The sequence below is a fragment of the Urocampus carinirostris genome, chromosome 15 (assembly GCF_059441175.1).
Source record: "Urocampus carinirostris isolate Australia breed hairy pipefish chromosome 15, RoL_Ucar_1.0, whole genome shotgun sequence".
NCBI lineage: Eukaryota > Metazoa > Chordata > Actinopteri > Syngnathiformes > Syngnathidae > Urocampus > Urocampus carinirostris.
This window is the reverse complement of record NC_142363.1, coordinates 8,793,172-8,818,326: the sequence shown is the minus strand read 5'-3', so window position 1 is coordinate 8,818,326 and position 25,155 is coordinate 8,793,172. Positions and strand designations below refer to the sequence as shown.

Below are 25,155 nucleotides of genomic sequence, written 5' to 3'. Positions count from 1 at the left end.
AAATAATGCCAAGTAGAAGAAGACAGACGCATGTGAGATATTGCGGAGTAATTACATCTGAATTATTTTATTTGAGCAAACTGTAAGCGAGCAGGCAGATAGGTGGTGAACCATGTATCTCTTTTGCTCAGGTCGTGGAGTCTGTTTAAAAGGAGGATGGTGTGGAGATTGAAAGTTGCAGCGAGATCAAGAAGAATGAGAACACTGATTTAACAGAAAGCAGGTCATTGGTCATCTTAATGATTGCTGTGTCTGTGCTGTGGAGGGGGCAAAATACAGACTGGAAATGTTCGTAAATATTGTTGGAGGCAAGGTAGGAATGCAGATGTAGGAGAAATGCCGCCACCCGACTCCACTTGCAGGAAGTTACTGAACTCCTCTAAGGGATGGGTTGGCCTGGGGTTGACCAATCAAGTTGAAGTCACACCCCGCCCCCCACCTATAAAACAACATGCACTCCTCAAACTCCCTTGCTTCTGGGTTGCAATCACGCTCAACACCAGCTATCACGCCAAGGCTCACAGAACGGGGTGGCCTTTGTCCTTCTGAAGGCTGAGACCCGACAAGGCCCAGACCTGAAAGCCGAAGGTCGGCATCCTCTGATCCGCCGTCCTTCTCAACAAACTTTGAGATGCCTTTGAGTTCCTGTGAGATAAACCAAGAAAATATATCACAACTGACTGTTTTGGTACAGGGGCAAATAATATTTCATTTTGGACATGCTAAAAAAAATAATTCAGTTTATGGATCAATCATTTCATTATTGATACCAAATTTCCTTCCCCGTTCCCATTTTTCTAAGACTACGAGGGCTTGTGTCAGCAGTGTCCTTTTATGCTTTTGTGTGGTTCAATTTTCACTTGTCAGGTAAATAAATGTAGTTTTTTAGTATCGAACACATGTACTATTTACTTGTGTGTCTCCATTTTCCTTTTGGACCGGTCGATTATTGTCCATATCAATAAACTGACAAATTTATCATCTCATCTCATCTCATCAGCTGCACCACTTATCCTCAGTAGGGTCGCAGGGGTGCTGGAGCCCATCCCAGCAATCATTGGGCAGTGGGCAGGGGACACCCTGAACTGATTGCCAGCCAATCGCAGGGCAAAAATTTATCATTTAAAGCTAAAATTAAAATATGTCTAGAGTATTGCTTCCTTCATGATTAAAGCCAGATACAATATGAGGCAATGTCAAATTATTTTGGGTGGGAAACAGTGAGCTCTACCTGCTGGCAGATAACAAATTAGATTTTGAATTAAATACATATAATTTAAAGCAATTTACCCTACACAGATGTGAAGCTTTCATTAGGAACTGTACCATGTTTTTTTAAATGCAGTAATATTTAGTTTTTGTTTAAATGCCACGCTGCGGTCTTGAGTGCAGCTGGGACATTACTATCATAGAGTAATGAGAGAATGATACAATGAGCCCTCATTTATTTTGGAGGTTATGTTCAAAAAATACCTAGTAATAGCGGAAATCTGTGAACTACAAAGCTTTTTTTTTGCAATCACAGTAAAATACAATTGAATACATGCGGTTTTAGTCAATATTTTGGATTTTGGAGAAACATGCAATTGCAAGATGAATTTGACAAGCTATTTTAGGTACATTTACATAATAAACGCCAATGCTATTGATGCACAGGTCAAGAAAAGCAGAGGGACTGTTTTTAGGGTTCAACACCTTTTTCAAGACCAAATTTAAGCACAATTTTTCAATTCTCCCATTCCCTCCAAAGGAAGAAATCCTGTGCCCATCAAAATTTTTTTTGTTGTTGTTGACTTTGATGACTAAAATAAAGTTGCTGTCTTGCTGCTAGCGCATACATTCTCAGCGGTTCCTGTCTATGATCTATTTGTGTCTATAGGCTGCTATGAACTGACAAGAATTCTGCCATTCTGCATCAAAAATGCACGTGCAGCATGACTATGTCACACTACAAACACGGAAAGGGCTCTTTCGGTTTTGGGTAACAATTGAGTTCAATACGAAAAGTACTGGATGTATAAAGAGCAGAAAAATAAGCAAAATTTGAACTTCCTTTAATGCTATGCTTCAAAGCAGAGTGCATTCCATCTTTGATTTAGAGACGGCTGATAGCACTTGGACAGACAGATTATGTTGTGATTTTGCAGGTAGACCCAAATGAAGGAAAACCTCCTTGTACTCAATGAGTGTATTTGATCACAAAAATGCTCAATAAAGAAACAAACGGACTGGAAAAACGTAGATGGTGAAAATCACCCAACGCCGAGTGCTGTAATTAGCCTAATGATGGGTGACGCTATAGGGGACAGGTGGGGTGATTTGACTCACCTGTACAAATTACAAACTTAATAGGTGTTCTCTGGAAGACAGAGGCACACCAGACCCTAACATAGTCTCCTCTTAAGGGCCAACTTCGAGCCAAAAGAAAAAGAAAATTACAGAGGCTGAAGCAACAGGACCACTGAAAGTCTTTGCTGGAACAGGGAGACCAAGCAGCTGGACCCCTCCTTGCAACTAGGGCAGGGAGCTGAAATTGTAATTGGTCTGCATTTATATAGCGCTTTTCAAGTCAATGAAGATCTTCCAAAGCGCTTAACAATGTGCTTCACACTTACCTATTCACACACACTCACACACCAATAGCGGCCATGCAGCCATGCAAGGCGCCGACCTGCTTATTGGGGGCATTAGGTATTCAGTGTCTTGCCCAAGGACCCTTCGACATATAACGCGGAGGAGCCAGGAATTGATCCTGCGATCTCTTGATCCCAAGACGAGCGCTCTACCTCTTCTATGCCACCCAGCTGCCAGGGACGCTCATTGCAGCTGGGGAATGCACCCAAAGCGACCGAGGACTCTCCCAGTAGCCGGGGCAGGGAGCCGGAACGACCGAAGTCTCTCCTTGTAGCCGGGGCACTTCCGCTGGGTCTTTTAATGGTCGGGCGATAATGTTGTGATTTTCTGGTGGACCCAAACACAGGAAAGCAAAAACCTCACAGTACTCAAAACAATAAAACAGTGATGATTTCAGCCAGAAGATGGCGTCAGCAAGTGGAATAATTTTGAAGTTACGGACACCATTTTTAAATAACTAGGAGTGTAATAACAATGGTCAAGTTATTGGCTTCATTTTATGCAAAGAAAACACCGGAAGGAGTGAATCAACACATGTATATACAAAATCATACATGGACTTGCTCCCTCATATCTTTCAGATCTGATTTCCCCCTATGTTCCGGTCCGAAGCCTTCGTTCTGAGAGCGCCGGTCTTCTGGTGATCCCAAGAGCCAAGAAGTGTTCCGCTGGTTCGAGAGCATTCTCCCTCCGGGCACCGGTGCTGTGGAATGTTCTTTCCCGAGATCCGATCTGCAACCTGAGTGGAAATGTTTAAATCTAAGCTTAAAACACACGTCTACTCTATAGCATATGAATAACCTATACTTTTCGAGGACAATATCTCTGTATTATTTGTGATTGGGGGCGGCAGTAGCTCAGGAGGTAAAGCGCTCGTCTTGGGATCAAGGGATCCCAGTTCGAAACCCGGCCTGTCCGTGTTACATGTCGAAGTGTCCTTGGGTAAGACACTGAATCCCTAATACCCCCAATAAGCAGGTTAGCGCCTTACATGGCTGCAAGGCCGCTATTGGGAAATGTGGAGCACATTGTAAAGCGCTTTGGGAAGTCGTTGACTTGAAAAACGCTATATAAATGCAGATCACTTAATTTCATTGCAGGGCTGAGTAGAGGGATTCTCATGGAAAACCTTCATTAGTGTTATTTTTCAAGATCAAGGTTGAGTAAATGTTATGATAATTTCATTTGCATGAGTTATTTCATCGGGAGTTCTGGCATCTAGAATGTGCAACAAGTACTCTATAGCATATGAATAACCTATATTTTTCGTGGACAATATCTCTGTATTATTTGTGATTGCAACATCATTTGCTGTCTGGTATTTCTGGAAGAGGGATGCCACATGTGTGGTCCCTTCTCAAGGTTTCTTTATTTTCCTCATGTCGAGGTTTTTGAGTTTTTCCTTGCCCTCATGTTGGTTCCAGATCAGGGGATGGTGTAATAATAGTCTGAAAAAATAGTCCGTGCAATAACCTGTGAAGCCCTTTGAGATTCTTTGCGATTAAGAGCTATAATAATAAAAATGACTTGACTTGACATGTATGATCTATTTTTTGTTTTTGTACAATTTTAGATTGAACAAACAATGTAAGGCATCCTTTTCAGTTATTATTCATTTTATGTGTGTTTGCGGTGTAGCCTTTACTCCAAAAGACTTCAGTGATCTTCAAAAGGCCGTGGTTGACTCAGACCACCGACTCGCCACGGTACAGACCTTCAACTGGGTTAGAAGCTCCAAATCCCATTTCAGTTAAAAAGACGCCTTGAGAAAGGACCTCAGATTTGGGTCCAAAGATTCGTGAATACTCATTAAACTTTGCAGGCACATCTTGCAATCCATACATTCGAGGAGTGAAAAAGTCCAGTTCCAATGTGCCTCTTTGCCAAAGTGTCAATACCCCAGCCCAAATACCATGAATGGCCTTTATAGCCGCTTAAGCTTTAGTTTTTCTCACAGGGACTGTCACCCACTCTACTATCGCTATTGAAGTGATCGCAATCCCGGTGAGATTTATCCTCCCGCACAGGGTGGGAACCGTTTTCACGCGAAGAGCCATAAAAGCAAAATATTTTGATTTTTTTTTTCTGGAGAGAGCTATACCATGTATTTTAAGACTTAATTTAACAAAACTGCAAAACCCGCTCTGCAGACAAAAGTGAATTCTTCAGCGCATTTTATTTCACTGTGTTTGATAACATGAAAAATGAATACACAGAACATAAATTAACAATTTGTCTCAGTTACTAATAGCGTTGAGGCTCATTGTGACCCTAATTTTTGTCATGAATAATGGTTTCAAGGGGCGGGCAAAGTTCTTTTGTAAAAATGTCACAAAATTCTGCAAATATATTTCCGTATTTACTTTCGGCCCAGATGGGGCAAAGAAGGGAGTGCTTGCGCTGGGGGCATAGCTCCACTCACCCCTACTGCTCACCCATATTGCTCTTCTGGTATTTCGAAATGTTCAGTTATTGTGTGGGTTTTTATTATAAAGTGTCAGCAACAAACATACATTATTCAGGGTTCGAATATCTTTTTAATGGCCAAACTCCAGCTCTTCTTAAGGACTTGCAGGGCTAATTTTCCCAGTAGGATTCAAAAAGAAAATCCAGTGTGATACATGTAGTTTGCAGAATCACAAATGTATCTGCAAATTACATATGTGACTTTTATTTTTGTGTCGCAAACATCTCTTTAAATTATATCTATTTGGTTCAGAATCGAATTCAGTGGTTACCGATTCAGCTAGCAGCTTAGTGCTTACAGTTTCCTACATGAATTAATTCAAAATAGCCTCATATTGAGGCTAGCATTTATCATTAGGAAAGCAATACTCTAAACATATTTTATCTTAGCTTTAATTGATAAATTTTGCTATTGATAACAATTGGTTGGTCCAGAAGTAAAATAGCAGACACACATAAATAACTCCAGTTTTACGTTATTTACATGACAAGGAAAATTTGATCAAACGAAAGAATAAAGTACATTGTTGACACAAGCACTTGCAGTCTTAGCAAAGGGGGTGCAAGAAATTCGATAGCAATAATGAAAGTACTGATCAATAAACCCGGTTTCAAGATAATAAACTCCTTTAAATGATCAGGAACTATTTTCATAGCGTGTCAGAAATGAAAGATTAATTGCACCAAAAACAGATTTTTGTGTTATATTTTCTTGCGTTCCTCTGTTAACAAAGGAAGAGTCCGTATTCTTGCTTAAGCACTCGTTTTCAGTTACACTACATAGTACAGCGACATATCCTGGTCAAATATTACAAAACGTTCGTTTTAAAGAAAAAAATAAATAAAAAGTAAAATATATAGACCCTTTGATTTGTGAGTAAACACTATGACGTACCCAGTGGGCAGGGCTTAACCTGGAGGCAAAATAATATTTGCGCTGGTTAGAATACATAGGACAGGAACGCTGTCGTTGCTGCCGGATGTTGTCATGTTATGTGTTTGTGTGCCAAATCTGAAAAAATCTGTGAGTGATTGTAGATTGAAGTCTTACAGGATTCCCGCAAACACTCCTGATAAAAGAAAAAGAAGAGAGTTGTGGTAAATGCATTAAAGCTAAAAGATTTGACCGAGGCACTCATCAAAAATGTTTTGGTTTGCAGTGCACACTTCATATCTGGTAAGAAAAATTAAACATTTATGATTGTTGCCATCGAGTCCATATTACTTATCATATCAGCAAAGCATCTTATTTTTTTTTAGCTTCAGCTAACTGTTAGCATGCAGCCTAAGATCCAAAACAGCCATGTAAACACTGTTATGATTACAGATAAAAACAGGCACACTTTGCACACAATTGTTGGGAATACAATCCAAGTAATTTATTAGATACAATTATTATTCATGTTTTTGTTTTTTTGTTTAATTTATTTTATTTATTTTTTATTGTACACCCAAGGATTGTTTGCAATGCATGTCTGTTTTTATTTTCGACTTGGCACTTAGACTACACGTTAACAGCTAGCTGAAGCTAAGAAAATAACAAGATACTTTGCCGATATAACAAGTAATAGGAACTCGATAGAAACAATCATTGTCAGAATGTGAATAAATATAAATATGAAGTGTAAAAAGCAACCAGAGCATTTTTGATAAGTGCCTCTCTTCTCTTTTTTTAACCGGAGGGTCTTCTGGGATCCTGTAAAACTTCAATTTGCGCTCATGAATGTTTTTTCTCCAATTCTGGCATAAAAACACACAACATGACTACAACTAGAAGCTACAAAATTGTTCTTTTCCTCTGGCTTCTAACCAGCGCAAGTATTAATATGCCTCCAGCTTTGATTGGGACGCCACACTGGACGTAGGCTAAAAGAGGGTCTACACAACATTGACAGTAAAGATTTATAAATAGTCTAGATCATCCTTAAAAGTAAGATCAGATGTCATATCTTCACATCAGTCTGGATCCAACTGGCGACCATTTTTGCGACTTCTCTCCCCGCATCCAAAACAAAAGCATGACGAAATCCATTCTCACAAAGTTTGATATCTCCAGTTGGGAAGTCCTTTTTGATCTTGTTGTAATATTGCACAGGGCACCAATGGTCAGTTGCTCCGTAATAAAATAGAAGCTATAACAAGGAAAAAACACATGTGAAATATCACCTTTAGAAAATTCTGAAAACTGGGGTCGGGAACCTTTTTGACCCAAAGAGCTACAATAACAAAATATTTTGATTTTTTTTTTTTTTTGAGGGAGCCATACTATATATTCTGAAACTAATTTCAGCAAAACCGCTTAAGCTCACATTTTATTTGACGTGTGCCTCTGCATAATCTGATAAAATGTACGAAATAAAAGCCTATTAACTATAAACTTGTTTCCCTCCCACATTTAATTAAGACCGTTGACGCTCATTTTGACCTTAATTGATTTCATTAATAATGGTTTCAAAACAAGGTGCAAGCCGAGTTCTTTTTTAAAGAGGTCACGAAATACTGCAAATGAGGAAACTGACGAATTTACATTCGGTGCGGACGGTGCTGGGCAGAGAGAAGTGCACTATGTGCAGAGCTTCGCCCACCGCTACAGCTCACCCATTCAAATTGCTCTGCGTGCTTGGTTGGCGTTTCTGGGTGTTTACAGTTTTTCTGTGGGTTTTCTTTATAAAGTGTGTCAACAGTGAACTTAAATTGTTTAATGGGCTTCCATATAAAGAATTCCTTAGCACCGTATAGCCAAAAGAGGGTCTTTTGTTGTGAAAATTTGACATTAAACTGTAGTGGGGAGTATGCCCTTTATATACTGGACCGAACCATTGCTTTAGTTAGTGCTACATTGACCTTGTGCGCACTAGAATTGGAACGCTATCGATGAAATTAGCGTGAGTATGATTATATCTCCGAGCCATTTGTACCTATGAAAAAAAACATAGGTTCCAGACCCCAACCATAAACATTGAAAACAGCACAATTTATAGACTGGAACATGCTCACCTTGTCTAGATTTTTTTTTATGGTCACGTCATCTCTTTCCAGAACTTTCCGCATTTCCTGCCCCGCTAGATATAAAGCATTTGCTGCAAAAAGGGACAAAAAAAGTTTGCCAAGGCTGAGGCAGAGACAATCATAGCTCACATGGGGTTTTAAACAGAGTCGTGATTGGTCCTTCTCTTAACCCTGAACAACTGTGATGTAATTTTCAGTGGACAAAAGATGGCAACATTGTAATTCCCTAAGGCAATTAAATATTTTTTTCACCCTCTATTTCAAATGTTAAAAACTACAACTGTATTTGAATTTTTAAAGTGAGAGCACTTAAGCTGCATAAATTGTGATTATGTAGGACATAATGATTGGGGATTGATGTTCCTTTAATTATTTAATCACGTTTTGTTTAAGTTAACTTTGTTTAGGTTAGGGGTGTCAAACTCATTTTAACTTGGGGCCCACATGGCAGGAAAAAAAACACTCTCACTGGGGCCCGACTAGTAAATTAATGTCATGAAATGTGTACTTTAGCTGGGGGGCTGGTGGTCTTTTCAGGGGCTCACAATTAGATTATGGTTCAAGGACGTAAAATTTGATGATAAAATGATTATGGTGTTGTAGTGTTTTGTTCACTCAGATTGAATTTCTTGAGGCGTTTATCAATTGTGCATTTGTAATAAAAAAAAAAAGGACGAAAAAAAACAAAACAATTGAATTAATTTCCACTAAGGTTTATTTAACCCCATGCAGACTGGAAGGTGAAAAAGTAGCATACAATCACTATTTTAAATGATTGATTTAACGATTTAAAAGTTTATAAAATGTTTACCTGAATATGCTGCTAGATTCGGAGGAATTAAAACTTATCATTTTTTCATATTACTTTAAACAGCATTTCAGTTACTTTTATTGTGAGTAAAATAAATTTGGGGTGGGTTTCTTCAATGTTCTCTGGTTGATTAGTGGTATTCAGCAAATACAGCTACAAGTGGGTGCTTTTAGATTGGCACCTGGCTTTGGCGACTTCCAGTGGAGTTATTACAACTGCAAGTCATTGTTTGATGCAATGCAGCTCTTTTTTTTCTTGTGCTTCTTTCAGCATTGTCTCAGGGGTTTGACACATGGGGTTTTGGTTCTATTTGCGTTACAATTGTTTCCAGGTGGTCTGTTACTTTAGTGATTAACTCTGGCCACTAGTTGCGAGTGATCAGATAGAAAGCTAAAAAAAAGCTAGCTTGCTAGCAAGACAGGAGGCCAAAATTTACCTCGATAACTCACGAAAAAGGTAGAATGTTAGCTGGATAACAGGCAAAAAAATTTAAAAATCTAGCTAGATAGCTTGCTGAATAGATACAAATGTTGGAAGATAGCCATCTACAAAGCTAAAAAACTAGCCAGATGGCTAGCTAAAAAAACTGCACATATTTTGCTCATTTGCTTTATAAAACCCCAAAATTAAAATTTAGCTTGTTGAATTTTCCTGTAAAATAAATCAATAAAAATATGAAAAAATACATTTGTTAAATACACAAATAGATGCTCATTCTACTCTCTTTGATTGCTTAAACATAATTATCAATACTTGAATACATTTTTTTGTCCATGAAGCCCATGAACTGAAATTTATTTATTTGAATTTCTAAAAAAACAACTTATCATTTTATCACTATGCTCTTACTATGTTACTTGGTTAATTATAAAAATAGTGATGGACTCAGTAAACTAATGAAAAAAATAATCCAACCAGAAAATCACAATGACCTAGGACCGATGTGCTATTTTCATAACAGGTTCGCCCTGAATTAAAGCATGCTTCTTGTAATCAAGTGTGCTCTGTAATCCAGAATTTACAGTAGTTTTCCTGTAATTTTAATATTCTTATTTTCTTTACTGATCCAAATAAATGATCCGATTTGTGACTCTGTTCTGCAGACTGAGTTTTTTTATGTGTAGCACACTTAATGGAGACTGACCTGCAGGGTCGCCACTGAGTAAGCCCACCGTTGGTTGGACAACAAAGCGATCCAGAGAGCCACAGCCAGCAAGAGCCATTTCAACCAGACTGCGTTTGAGTGTCTCTGGCAGTAGAGAGAGCAGGAAGATAGGCAGGTAGGCCACATACCGTAGGTGACACAGCACAGGAGTAAGGAGCTTCCCCTGGGGAGTCAGCGCCATATGTTCAATAGTTGGGAACAGCATGATGGCCTTCAGAATCTGGAAGGGGGGAAAAAGGAAGCTTGGTATACTTGGGAAAAAACAGACCAGGGCACTGATAAATGCAGACCAGTTGCGAATTGCTCAACCTCTGCAAAAAAAAGTTTTGTTCAGTGGGATTTAGAAATTAGAATTGTCTTTTTTGTCCATAGGACAACATCTTTTTTTTATTTATCTTTCACGTTCCATGGAATGAGCAGCACGGCAGCGCAGTGGTTAGCGCGTGTGCGGCACAGTTCTAAGGTCTTGGGAACCTCCTGTGTGTGTTTGTATGTTCTCCCCGTGCTTGCGTGGGTTTTCTTTGGGCACTCCGGTTTCCTCCCACATTCCAAAGACATGCATTTCAGGTGGATTGGCCAGTCCAAATTGTCCCTAGGTGTGAATGAGCGAGCGAGTTGTCTGTCCCTGTGTGCCCTGCGATTGGCTGGCAACCAGTTCAGGGTGTCCTCTGCCCACTGCCCGATGATTGCTGGGATGGGCTCCAGCACCCCCGCGACCCTACTGAGGATAAGCGGTGCAGCTAATGAGATGAGAAGAGATGAGACGTTCCATGGATCCCTTAACCACCTGCCTGGGTCGTCAGGGCCAAACGCTTGATGCTGCGGCTAGTTGCTCTCCAGCTAATCTTTTATTTATTACCGTTTTCGTCTTTTTTGCTTTCTTTTTTGGACACATGCGTGGCCAAAAATACTTACAGTAGGGACGAACTTATTCGGTTGGGTGGGCGTCTAAATTTCGACTTTTCGGGAACTTTTTACACCGCCTATGATATACCGAATGAACTTCAAAGAGATCCGGCATCTTTGTGGACAACTATTCCTCCTAATAAACGACGACAACGGAGCCGTAAAGACAGAAAACAGAAGCGTGGTTGCCGTGCGGGTAGATGTGTGAAGCGTGCGAAGTCGAAGGAGCAAGAAGGACGCGAGGATGCGACTAATTTCACCATTCATTCCTTGCCGGACAACCGACGCTTTAAACTCAACGCTCACGAACGACGACAACGGCGACATCTTGTGACGATCTCTACAAAGACTACAAAGACTTCAGCTAAGTCAAATGATTCAGCAAAGCTAAAATTTGGTCTTTTAAATATTAGATAGCCTGCTCCTAAAGCTTTACTTGTTGATAACATGATTCGTGATTATAAACTTAACTGTATCGGTCTTTGTGAAACTTGGTTACGCCTGGATGAGTATTTAGTGCTAAATTATGCTTCACCCCCAGACTACGCGAGTAGCCATGTAGCACGCACGTTGAAAAAGGGTCGCGCTCATTTATGAAAAAACGCTTAAATTTACTCCTCGTACCTCTAATTATCACAAGTCGTTCGAGGCTCTTGTTATGAGGTTCTCTCCATTGTCAATTTATGTGATAAATATCTATCGCGCACCAGGACCATACACAACTTTCTTAGACGAATTTGCTGAACTTTTGTCTGAACTAGTAACCTATGCAGACAAAATTATAATTATGGGGGACTTTGACATTCATATGAACTCCCCACTCAGTTCACTCACTCTTGTGTTTCAGTCTATAATTGATGCATTTGGTTTTAATCAACTGGTTGATTTGCCAACCCATAAAGATGGAAACACGCTCGACTTGGTTCTGACTCGAGGAGTTTCAACCTCAAACATGACGGTGCTATCGTGTACTACAGTTATTTCGGATCATTATTTAGTTACATTTGAGGTGCTAGCTAAATGTAGTACCAAAAAAACTGAAGGATTCACTGGACGCAATATAAGCACTGGCACAGTTTCTGAGCTCTTTGAACTCCTTCCTGGAGCAGTTGCGTCCTTTCCTTCATACCATGGCTCCATTGACTCACTCATGAACGAGTTCAATACTACCCTGACTAGTGTCCTGGATTCAATAGTGCCCATAAAGCTTAAATCACGTCCTAAAAGACGCACGCCTTGGTTTACTGATGAAACTAGAACCCTTAAACAAGAATGCAGGAAATTGGAAAGAAAATGGCGCGCTACCAAGCTTGAGGTTTTCCACCAGACCAGGTGTGACAGCTTGTTAAAGTATAAAGCGGCCCTTGCCTCTGCAAAATCGGCCTACCTTTCGAAGGTGATTGCGTCTCAAAAGAACAATCCCAAAGTCCTTTATGACACTGTAGCATCGCTTACAAGGCAACAGACTATCGCAGATAGTTCGACGCACTCTGCTCATGACTTAATGGTCTTCTTTACTAAGAAGATTCAATGCATACAGGAAGAAATTGCTAAAGACATTATTAATACCACACATATTAAAGGGCTGAAATCTACAGATGCACGACAGGGTGGCTGTCCAGGGAAATTGTCCAGTTTTAGTGAACTGTCACTTGATGATCTCAAACAGGTGGTGAATGCGGCCAAACCGACAACTTGCCAGTTCGATCCGCTCCCAGGTTCACTTATTAAAAGTCTTTTTGGCGTCCTTGGACCTTCAGTTCTAAATATTATAAACATATCACTCTCCTCAGGTGTAGTTCCAGCAGCTTTTAAGTCCGCCGTTATTAAACCCACACTGAAACGACCCAACCTTGATCCAGAAATCTTATGTAATTATAGACCTGTGTCAAACCTACCTTTCCTTTCTAAAGTACTTGAAAAAGTAGTGGCACAGCAGCTGAATGATTTCATATCCGAGAATAACCTTTTTGAATCTATGCAATCAGGATTCAGGGCTAACCACTCTACTGAGACAGCCCTGATCAAGGTAACAAATGATCTCCTACTGGCAATGGATTCTGGCACTTCATCACTTTTGCTGCTGCTGGATCTTAGTTCTGCTTTTGACACAGTGCACCACAGTTTCCTACTAAAACGGTTGGAAAAATGGATTGGTCTCTCAGGAACCGTCCTCTCGTGGTTCAGATCCTACCTCTCAGATAGGATGCACTGTGTTAAATATGGCGAAATGACATCTGAGCCCTTTAATGTTACCTGTAGTGTTCCGCAGGGTTCAGTGCTTGGCCCCCTTCTTTTCAGCATTTACATGCTTCCATTAGGTGATATTATTCGCAAGTACAATATCAGCTTCCACTGCTACGCAGACGACACTCAACTATATCTAGGAATCTCCCACACTAAACTGTGGAAATTTGGAGGCCTGCCTCATTGAGATAAAAGAGTGGATGTCACTCAATTTCTTGCGTCTTAACTCTGAAAAGACCGAAATGTTAGTCATTGGTCCATCTAAATGCCGTGACTTATTCTCAAAAACTGCTGTGAACATTGACAAATGTCACATCACACAGAGTGACTCAGTTAAAAATTTAGGTGTCATATTTGACCCTGATCTATCCTTTGAAACGCATGTAAAGAAAATTACTAGAACCGCTTTCTTCCATCTTCGTAACATTGCTAAAATCCGTTCAATACTGTCTCAGTCGGATGCGGAAATTATAATTCATGCGTTTGTTACCTCCCGTCTCAATTACTGTAATGCACTACTCTCTGGTCTCCCGAAGTCTAGAATCAAGTCTCTTCAGCTGGTACAAAATGCCGCAGCGAGGCTTTTAACTAGGACAAAAAAGTACGATCACATAACACCGATTTTGGCTAACCTGCATTGGCTCCCAGTTAGCCTTAGATGTGATTTCAAGGTTCTCTTAGTATTATACAAATTCATACATGGACTTGCTCCCTCATATCTTTCAGATCTGATTTCCCCCTATGTCCCGGTCCTAAGCCTACGATCTGAGAGTGCCGGTCTTCTGGTGATCCCAAGAGCAAAGAAGTGTTCTGCTGGTTCGAGAGCGTTCTCCATCTGGGCACCGGTGCTGTGAAATGCTCTTCCGCCAGAGATCCGATCTGCAACCTCAGTGGAAATGTTTAAATCTAAGCTTAAAACTCACTTCTACTCCATAGCATATGAAAAACCTACTCTTCTCGTCGGCTGAAAAATATGTGTAATATAGTGTAATAATCTGTGAAGCCCTTTGAGACTCTTCGTGTTTAGGGCTATACAAATAAAAATGACTTGACTTGACTTAAGTACAGAAAGGTCTGTGTTTATAAACATTATCTAGTGCGGTGGTTCTCAAATAGTGGGGTGGACCTCCTGGGGGGCGCGAGGATTTTTCATTGGGGGGAATTTGAACTAGAGGAACATTTTCTTTTAATTTTCCCAGAATAAAATACATTTTCCCTCCACTACATTAGGGGGCAGTGGAGTTCTCAGTACCAGAACGTTTTGTTCACATTTAGTATGCAAATGTTAAAAATGTTGGCAGCGGACAGCACGAAGCCAAATAAATAAAGCTCTCACAACCCAATCATGCTGATAAGACGCTTACATTTTTCTTCAGAGAAACTGCGCCGAAAGATGTACATTTGGCATAGAAGGTGGTGATGGTACCATCAATATCAAGCAATTTTTGTTTTGTCTCCACCAATATCATGTGGTCACTTAAAAAAAAAAAAAAAAAAGATAAATCTTGGGTGGATGCACGGGAGCAGCGGTCTCTGCGGTAGCTACATTAGTCTAGCATCTGGTAGCCCAGCTTCTGCTTTCACTTGTTCCTTTGTCTTTGTCGCTTCTTTGGCAGGCAGGCAACCTACAGTGATCCTGGGTCCTTCTGGATGTACTTTGGGATTTTGTGCGTCTCATAGTAATCATTAAAAAAAAAAGTTGAAATCCAGATTAATAAATTCTTTGTGATTGTAGACATTAGCCAAGCATATATCCAAAAGGGAAAGTAAGATAAGTAAGATAAATAAGAAAAAGGTAAGATGGGGGGGGGGGGGGGGTTGTTAAGGGGGGGGGGGGGTGAGGGTCAAAACAGGGTTGCCGGATAAGGTAGACTATCTCTGCCCTACTTGCTTTTCGTTACAGCCCAAGCGAAAAACGTACATTTTTGAGAGACTTTTGACCACTGTGTATAAGATTGGTAATTGATTGGTGTGAGGTCCATCCATCCATTATCTGCACCACTTATCCTGAGTAGGGTCGCGGGGGTGCTGGAGCCCATCCCAGCTATCTTCGGGCAGTGGGCAGGGGACACCATGAACTGGTTGCCAGCCACTGACAGCGACAGACAATTCGCTCGCTCATTCACACCAAGGGACAATTTGGACCGGCCAATTAATCTAACATGCACGTTTTTGGAATGTTGGAGGATACTGGAGTGCCCGGAGGAAACCCACGAAAGTACGGGGAGAACATGCAAACTCCACACAGGAGGCTCGAACTCATGACCTCAGAACTGCGCTGCCGTGCTGCCCGGTGTGAGGTCAGTGATTGTAAAATAATTTTGTAATACTTAAGGGGCATTTCATTACAAAGAAGTGTCCTTGATTATTGAAGGGTTGAAAATATTTGGAACTAAAGTATACTTGCTTAGCCTGGAAAATAGATGGTAAATAAAATGTTTTTGCCACTCAAGATGTTTTCTATGGAAACTGGGTACCTTTCACATATTGTTTATTGAACTCGACCACTGAGGTGTGCAGTACATACCAATCAACACTGAATATTCTTAAAACATGCCAAACCTTAAGACCAGGATCCCTCTTCATTATTTCTAGAATGATGTAGCAGCCAATAGAGTGTCCAATTAGAATGAGGTTGGTCGTTTTTGGGATATGCCTCCTTATGAAGGTCAGCTTGTGTTCTATCTGACCGTTCAGACCAAACGTGTCCAGTTCCACTGCTGAGTGGGCATCTGTAAAAACAAATCCAGAATCTCAAACAACTCAATTTTGAGAAAAGAATGAAGAAATACACATAGGTATTGCTATACTGTCGCTATAAAAGTGGAAATTACAATCACACTACATTCAATGACTTTCATATTTAAATCCAAGAGACAAGACAATTAGATTTCTTAGAATTGTGCACAAAATGTCATTATTTTTGGTCGGAGTGTAACCAACTACATTCCACAGCTTTCCAATTGAATCATTTATAAGTCGCCTATAATGTCATCCAAGAGATGATCAATGTGTGGCCAACCTCATAAATGTGGAATATTTTTTTACATGTTTCCAACCTGTATTTGATTTAATCAAGCAGTTTCCGGATTTTCATCCAAATTTGACCAAAATCCCCTTTGAAAATATGTGCCTTAGTGAGAGCATTTATTCTTTACATATCGGACACAAACTGCATTCAACATCATCAAATATATATTTGTATAAACAAATGCCTCAGTGGCTTTTACTAATGATGACCTATACTGTATCTCATTACGCGCAATGGTGAAGTCTTTAAGTGGTTTAAATTGGGGTTGCAACTAACCATTATTTCCATAATCGATGAATTGGTCGATCATGTTTCCCGTTTGACGGATGAATCGCATTTCTGAAAGACATCTTTAAATCCCTCCTCTTTATTTTTAATATTGAACTTTTGGACAAATAAATTGTGCAAAAAACAACAGAATATTCTGTAATATAAAATAATTTTAAAAGTTTAAGTGTGTGTCAAACAACTTAACAATAAACAAAAATACATACAAATGGATGCTATATACCTCAACGTATGTAAGATACCCTTTTCCTACCATCTGATCCAAATACCGTATTATAATTGGACTTACCATACAAAACAAATACTAAGAAAGAGATATGCATTCCATTTTATGTGTAGCATAAAATTGTATCCACAAAGAATATATACATCAAAAATGTAAACTTACTTTTCAAAATGTTGTCAACAATTTTTTTAATTAAATATTTGAATATGATAATCTATCCATCTATCTACCCTGGTCATGTCCCTCAAGAGGGGTGACCGACAGCAATACAAACACATACCAAAACAAAGAAAATAAAAAAGGAGAAAAGTAGAAAAAAACATACACAAACATTTTTGGACCATGGCCATGCCAAATGCCCAAACACCCAAACAAGTTACGCACTTTGGCACCCAAATTGGTCGAGCTTTCGTCCCTCCAGATGAAACGGGACACAAGAAAGCAGCCATGTCACTCGGGTCAGGGTGACACAACACACTCTTCTGTTCAACAGCAGGAACCGACAGCTTTCACTGGTTTACCCCTGCCGCATCGTACGGGTGCCCTGCCCATCCCTTAGAATGCGTCCAAACATCCCACTATCGTTTCACAATACCCCTCTCCACTCATTCCTATCACCAACAAGAGCTCGAGCTTCCATTATATTTAGACCTCTTTCCTGCAGTGCACTCATAGCACTATCTATCCACGTCAATCGCGGCCTTCCTCTCGGTCTCCTTCCATTTACTTCTGCTCTGAAGATCCTCTCAACGTTCGCTCCTCATCCATCCTCTCCATGTGCCCAAACCATAAGAGTACTCTCTTATCCACACGCTTGCTTAGTTCCACTACTACTCCACTTCGGTCTCTCACAATTTCATTTCTCAATATATCCAATCTTGTCACTCCTAACATACTCCTCACACTTCCTCTCAAAAACATTTAATTTCCTTCTCAAATCTGCGTTTAGGCTCCAAGTCTCTGCACTATACAACACAGTCGGCACAATCAGACTCATACAGTCCCCTTTTGACATCCATACTCATACTCACCCACTCCATAAATTACCATCACCTTCCACAATGTCTCTCTATCAACTCTGTCATACGCTTTTTCCCAAGTCCATGAAGGCCAAATAAACATCCTTATCTTGCAAAATTTTTCTCACACACACTTGTCCTACTGTAAACACCTGATTCACACGTCCTCTTCCTTTCCTGAAACCACTATGCTCCTCCATCACCACCTCATCCGTTCTTCCTATCACTCTCTTAATCAAGACTCTTCCATACAGCTTACCCGGAACACACAACAAACTGATACCTCTCGAATTGCTACATTCATACTTATCACCTTTAACCTTAAACAATGACACATGCCACACATGCACTACACCAGGGGTGGCCAACCCGGTCCTCAAGAGCCGCATGTCCTGCATGTTTTGGAGGTTTCTCAGGTGATGCAAATTTTAAGATTGTTTGCAAGCTGTGCGGGAGCTTGATAATGACACAGGTGATTGGGATCACCTGTATTTGAACAGAGAAACTCCAAAAACATGCAGGACATGCGGCTCTTGAGGACCGGGTTGGCCACCCCTGCACTACACCAATCAACAGGAACCACACCACTTAATAAGCATACATTCAACAAGCGTACTAACCAGTCAATAATAACCCTGTCACCTTTTTTCAAGCATTCAACAGTACAACCATCCAACCCAGGCGCCTTCCCCCCTTTCATTTCTTTCACTGCCTTTTACACCTCCCATGTTTCGGGCTTTGTCACGTTACAACCGATCGCATCGGGTCTCACTTCTCTCCCATCCTCCACATTTAGCAACTCCTCATAATACTGCCCATCGTCATGACTGCACTACCGTTAACCAGGAATCTACCGTCCTTATCTTTCACTTTCTTACTCTTTTCACTTCTTTCCAGAACACTTTTCTCCTTTCCTCAAGGTTCCCTTCTATCTTTTGACACCACTCATAATTTGCTTTCCTTTTCGCTGCTTCCACTACCGCTTTTACCAACCTTTTCTTCACTTTATACCTTTCATACGCATCACCACTCTTATCTTGCAGTCACTCCTCAAAGGCACGAATATGATAAACATTTCGAATATGAAAATGATATGCAATATGCTTAATAATCTGTCCCTTGTTTAAAGTTAAACATGTCATTATCATTTTTATTTTGACTTTATTTTAATTACTTACTGTCTGATTTTTTTTCTGTTCCCTTAAAAATTGTTAACTTTGTTTCACGGTGAAAGTCAAACAATAAAAAGTTGAAGCTGTCTTGCCAATTTTGTTTTTAATGATGCAATGTTCAATAGAACATATTTTAAAATAATTTACGAAAACTTTACCATAAAACTTTACTATGAAAAACGTTCTTGGCGCCTTCTGCTGGACTAACAACGAGATTGCGTGCAGTCTCATTTGCATTGATTTAAGGTACTTAGTGGCTTATTAATCACGTTATATAAAAAAATCCATGAACTAATTAGTTGCCAACGCTATTAATAATCGATTGTATTGATTAGTTGCTGCAGCCCTAGTTTTAATTATTCTAAATCAGGGGGGTGAAACTCTATTGCACTGAGGGCCATAACCAAACCATACCTCTGGTCGCGGGTTGAACAGAATAAAAAAAATGTATTAAATGCACTAAAACTTGACTTTTTTTTCTAACATAAATATGAATTGAAAACCAACAGATAAAGTTTTCCAGAATTTAAGAAAAACAACCTCAAATTAAATAACATACTTTGCTCTCCACAAAAATATCTGTTGTAAAAACTAGACTGATTCAAAATATAAGAACATTTGTGTTTTTAACATTAATATTCATTCAAAAAAAGACAAGAATTTTATTTCAGAATAAACAAAATTGAACATTAAATAACTTAAAACACTCCATAAAAATGTTTCCTGTCAAAACTATACAAATTCAAAATATATAAAAAACAAAACAATTGAAATGTAAATAAAATGTGTGCTTTGGGATGTTGCTTTGGTGAAAAACCATCTGCTGGATCTTTATATTTTTCTTTACCTCTAACTTCTGCTTTGCATTCAGGTTTTCCATCTTATCTGGATGTTTTCTCTCGTAGTGCCGTTTTACATTATATTGCTTAATTACGCCCACATTAGCTCCACAAAGAAGACAAACGGGTTGACGGGTAATGACAAGAACCATATATTCAGCATCCAATCACCTTTGAAATGCAGTTTTTAGAATCAACTTTTCTCTTGGACATTGTAAGGGATTACCATTTGCGTTTACCATGCACAGCAACATAAAAGTCACCCTGCTTTTCTCCGTTTAGCCTTCCGTTACATCGTGATAGATAGAAGCTGTTAATGAACCTGTCAGTCTTGTTTTTCAACTGGCCGACGTGTTGTTTGTCAATAGATAGTTTTCAAAGTGGCTGTGCCTGTCAGGTCTCTAGCTAACTAGATTGATGCGAGAAAGTTTCGGGGAAGTTTTGCTGTGGCAAGGCAGCTGAGGTGCTGCATTAAAGGATCAGCAGTTTGAGAGTAATCAGCCGGGCCATTATAGTGGTTCTTATGAAATTGTTTCATAGGCCGGATATAACTGTACACGGAGCGTGATGTGGCCCACAAGCTGTGAGTATGACACCTGTGCTCTAAATAGTTATACATTAATGTTATTGTACATCGACCAGCCGGCAGAGATGGGAAGCTGCGTCGTTGCTGTTATGGACTTTTTGGACTATGTTACAGGCCTGAGGCATTGTTGCTGTCATGCACGTTCTGGACAATGTTACCTATTGTTCTCTTTTATTTTTATGTTCACTATGTTTGTTTACTGTTACCCAATGCTAAATCTATTACACCCTGGCCATCCTGGAAGGGGGATTCCCACTTGTGAGGCCCCTTCTCAAGGTTTATTTTTTCCTCACGCTGATGTTGAGTTTTTCTTTGCCCGCCTGTTGGTTTAAGATCAGGCGATGGTGTAATTGTAATCCTGTGCAGTCTTGTGAGTGTGTGAAAGGCTCAAACATAACAATGTTCTATATATTTATTTAATCATCAAACAACACAGTGAAACAAAACGGACTTCACTGAGAAAAAAAAAATCCAAATATTTTGCTTTCATGGCTCTCCGAGTCAAAAAAAAATTCAAAGAGTCAGCAGGAATGTACCAAATAATATTTCATGCATTGACTAGCCAGTAAGCTGGGATTTTCAACTGCGAATTTCCAACCATTGAGAAACCAAATATTTAACACTATGAACAAAGAATGATTTTACCTTCCAGCATGTCCATGGATGCCGGCGGCACACAGTGCCCCGCATGGCTTACGGCCCACACTGGATAGTGGCCTCCAAAATGATTACTAAGTGTTTGTACGAAGGTTCTGTAAAAGCCTACTAAACCAGGGTTACCTAGAAAAAAACAAAGAGACAAATGAAATGGTCAATGCAAATCCTCATGCATTTTTAAACAGAAAGGAATGTGCCAAATTTCGAGTATTAAAGGTGTTCTGCTCTGTGCAGAACTACTGAGGTATCTATATGCTAGGTAGAGTTACGCTGATGCCCTTACAGCATGGCTAGATGTTTCCTGAAGCGACTGGGGATATGTATTGTTGATATGCAGTGATCTGTAAGTAATAATGCTTTTAGAGGTCTTCTGGTTAGCTCAAACAATGATCTTTATTCTACTTAATGTCCTTCAAACGCTGAATACAACAGAAACACAAGTCCAAGGAATAGTCAACAGAAGAGCTTGGTGTAGCGTCCTAGCCCAGCGGTGTGACGGTCAAAAACGTAAACCGTTCCGGGGTCAGATACCTGTCTGACCATACAATCATTCCCTACCTTTATACAAATTAATTTGTACCCCATAGACTAAACAAGAATAACATTCAATGCCAGAAATAAATTTCAGCTCGAGTATATTTAATTAAAGGTGAAAAACTTACAAGTAACAGGGTTCGTATACCTTTTCCGTGACCAAATTCAAGCACTTTTAAGGACTGTAAAAGCAAATTTTCCAATTTCTCCAGTATCAAAAAAAGAAGAAATCCAGTGAGAATCATGTACAGTATTTTGCCATCAACGAGTATATCTGCGGTTTACATAATTGTTTTTTTATCTTGCGTGTGCATTTATCAAGACATGAATTTTAGATCTTGAGTAAATTGTGAATGCGTTTGTGCACATTTTTTGAACAAATATCTCTTCATATAGGTGTTGGGTAAACATATATGTTATATGTGGCCTTGCGTTTTCAGTTGTTGAAATTTGTTACCATTATAATTTACAGATTCGAAAATGCTGCCTTATTTGTTTTGTATGGCCCATAATAAGTGTCCATTATTGATACATAATTCTTGCACTAATACACATTTCGCTTCTGTTTAGGTGTAGCATACCCTTCTTTAGGCAGGACCCGCAATGACATTTCATAGGATAACGCCATAAAAACTAATGTTGGCCGCCGTTAATCACGTGGGAAGAAGAAATGCAATAGCAAAGCGATGCCACCAGAGAGCAATATCGGCGTAATTTGTATTCAGACTTCTTTTATTTAAAATGTGATATATCAAGTCAGACTAGTGCGAAACATATCAACAATTCGAAGCAGTTGCAAGCACTTTACCCAAAATGCAAGCCCATTTTTAAAATTTGAAAACACAACCATAAGTTTTAAAAATTTCAAGGATTTTAAGCAGCCATACAAACCATGAAATAAAAAGGAAATACTTTTTTTTCCCCGTCATCCTAATAAGAAGGCTGCTAACACGAATGACACGCAATAACGTTGATAATTCTTACTACTCACCAGGAATAACTAAAATTAACACTTTGTGTCCAGTGTGCAAGTCAGGAGGACCACAAGTTAGAACCTCTGTGATGGCTCCATAGCAATAGATGAAATCCGTCTGTGCTGTTTCTTTTCTTTCTGTAACATCGTTTTCCATCTATACTTGGAAAGGGAGAAAATAATCAAATTTCATTCAGATATTTTGGAGACAAATGTCATCACCGTGTCTTAACTCAGATGACTTGTCAAGAATGAAAGCAGGGTACAAAAGGTTAGCTCCACGTTGAAGGAGATACGATAAAAATGCACAAGCTGCTCTAGTTCTGGTCCACTTCTAAATGATTAACTAAGGTCGTCAAAATGAAATTAAAGTGCACATCCACCTGCTCCAGGATTTGGAGAGAATTCAATTGGAAAAACGTGGTCAGATTCTTTATTACGCCCAAAATAAGGAAAAGATTTTAGTCTGTTTAGCATGCATGCTGGAGAGCATGTGGAGAAGTAGACGTTGACCACATGCATATCTTTTGGCTCTGTCAAAGGATACAAGATTACTGGGACAGATTATACTTTAAAGCCCCTGTGTGTAATATTTGACCACTAGAGGGCAATGTTGTCTAATGCTAGTGTCTGAAATAACGTCTGTCCAGACGCCCGGGACGTGCATCTTTTACATCAGGCGTACAACTTACAAAACGTCACTGCCCGGGTGGCCGACAACTTTTTCAAGAAAAAAAAAATCGTTTCCACGTTGGATTGAATGGAGCTGTGTTCTTGTTTGCTTGCTGTTGAGGAATACATTTGCTTAAAGGCTGAACCACAATGTCTTACTTATCTTCTCACGCATGAGGAAACTGCACACTCTTGACATATCCTTACCAGGAATCAAGCCAAAACCTCAGCCCCAGAAGAAAGATTCAAAAGAAGCTAACAAAATTGATGACGCTACAAAACGTAAACGTACATTAAAAGCATCGTGGAAAGAGAAGTTCACGTGGCTTGTAGCAGGCGACGCAAACATCGCATGAACGGAGATGAGTAAAAACAGGTACATACTGATGGCAGATGGAAAACAGTGATGTCATATACATCCAATGAATGTTATAAGTAGATTTATAATCAACTTAATTTTAAAGTGTTGTTCTGTTATATATTCTGATTATCAACCCTTAATACTTTTTTGCGATTAGTCGTCTTATTGTGTTGCAAGTTGTAAAAAATGGGGCAGACAACTTTATGGCCCGGCAGGCAACTTTTCAGAGTTGTCTTCTCTGGTGGTGTCTGGTAACTTTTTGTCATGAGTTTCAGACACTGCTAATGCAAATAAAAACTATGGCCCAATGATCACTGCGTAGAAGCTAGATGCCAGACAAACATAGCGGCCACTACTAAGTAGGGATTCACTCATGTAAAAGAAATAAAAGGTACTCGACTAATGGTTTTGTTTTTTTGTTTTTACATAGAAATTTAAATTGGTATGATATTTTGTGTGTTTTTACTGAATAAACATTGTTTGTACCACTAGCAGGCACTTAATATTATACACTATCCCTTTAAATACAATTGTGGGATATGGGATGCCCAAAGCATTCAAGGTGGTCGGTTTGGGGAATCTTACAGAAGAGAAATTGCAGAAAAAATATGAGCACCTAGTAAAAGTTTTCGTGATAAAAAGCAAAAAAAAAAACAATAACAAGACTACGGTAGAAACAAAAGCATCCTGCTGTGGAACAGTGGGTTTGCATTGCGGAGGAATTACTTGTAATGAAGAGAACGACATTTCGAAGAAGAATACAGGAGACCCAATTCAAGAACAAATGTGATCAATGGATGGACTATAGGAAAACGAAGGTTACCACTTTTAAAAAATTAAGTCTGGACTTTGAAAATGACTTCATGACAGATCAGGGGCAGTAAGGACAGCTGAGGTGCCTGTGGCCCTGTTCTAAAAATAACTCACCAGTGCCGGGTCATTGTAATTTTCAAGTGAAATTATTTGTTTAGTACTTGGCTGAGTCAAATTAACCGTACTTCCAATAATTAACCCGTTGCTAACATAGTAACAACATAGTAATAACATGATACAGTATGTTGTTACTGTGTCCACTTTGCACTAATAAGTAACACAAAGAAACTCTAAACTTGAAATAGGTTGGTGACCTCAGTGATAGATATTCCCCAACACTGAAATGTTTATCACACTTGTTGTGATTTATCTGAGGTATGTTAAAAAAAAAGGAAATGAAAAAAATGACAATACAAATCAAGGCACCAAAAAAATGAAGTTGAAGTTTGCATTCAAACTGCAAAATATTATTGAAAAACAATTCTGAAATAAACTACACTGCCCCATTGACACAACCATGTGAAGACAACGTATATGTATGTTATTTCTATATTTCTAAAGATATGTTTATATGAAGTGATCAAAAAATATTAAATCAAACTAAAACGTTAATAGAGAAGTACATTACCTCTTACTAGTGCGAGAGACATTTGTTTTCAGTGGAAAATTACTTCCTGCTTATTCTTTTCCTGAACCCTGATTGGTGAATTTACGTCCAATCATGTTTCTTTGTTTTTCCCCCTCAA

At 39.3% G+C, this 25,155-nt stretch overlaps 1 protein-coding gene across 4 annotated transcripts; it reads right to left on the bottom strand.

The window, feature by feature from the left end:
- On the bottom strand, positions 1–25,108 carry ldah (lipid droplet associated hydrolase). Of its 4 annotated transcripts, none has more exons than XR_015852909.1 (9): positions 25,038–25,108; positions 22,582–22,720; positions 21,045–21,179; positions 15,801–15,970; positions 10,065–10,305; positions 8,098–8,180; positions 7,139–7,232; positions 2,787–3,373; positions 1–645 (listed from the first exon to the last, which is right to left on the bottom strand). XR_015852909.1 is itself a non-coding variant. In XM_088354838.1 (9 exons), the coding sequence occupies exons 2-9, from the start codon at positions 22,718–22,720 to the stop codon at positions 2,932–2,934; spliced, it is 1,077 nt and encodes a 358-aa protein (XP_088210964.1). In that variant the 5' UTR covers positions 25,038–25,108; the 3' UTR covers positions 2,917–2,931. The 4 variants fall into 4 exon arrangements, 3 of the variants coding, with proteins under 3 accessions (XP_088210966.1, XP_088210964.1, XP_088210965.1); XM_088354838.1 differs by lacking the exon at positions 1–645 and having other exon boundaries at positions 2,917–2,961; positions 3,189–3,373; XM_088354840.1 differs by lacking the exon at positions 2,787–3,373 and having other exon boundaries at positions 10–645.
- Positions 25,109–25,155: the final 47 nt, after the last annotated feature.

What these genes read in the sequence shown, in the direction of transcription:
- ldah (XM_088354838.1), bottom strand. Translation starts at nt 22,720, where the DNA reads ATGGAAAACGATGTTACAGAAAGAAAAGAAACAGCACAGACGGATTTC. An exon ending in AGAGGGATCCTGGTCTTAAG is followed by an intron (nt 10,306 to 15,800) that starts GTTTGGCATGTT and finishes CCCCCCTTCCAG; the next exon opens with ATTCTGAAGGCCATCATGCT. An exon ending in ACTCAGTGGCGACCCTGCAG is followed by an intron (nt 8,181 to 10,064) that starts GTCAGTCTCCAT and finishes CCCTTTTTGCAG; the next exon opens with CAAATGCTTTATATCTAGCG.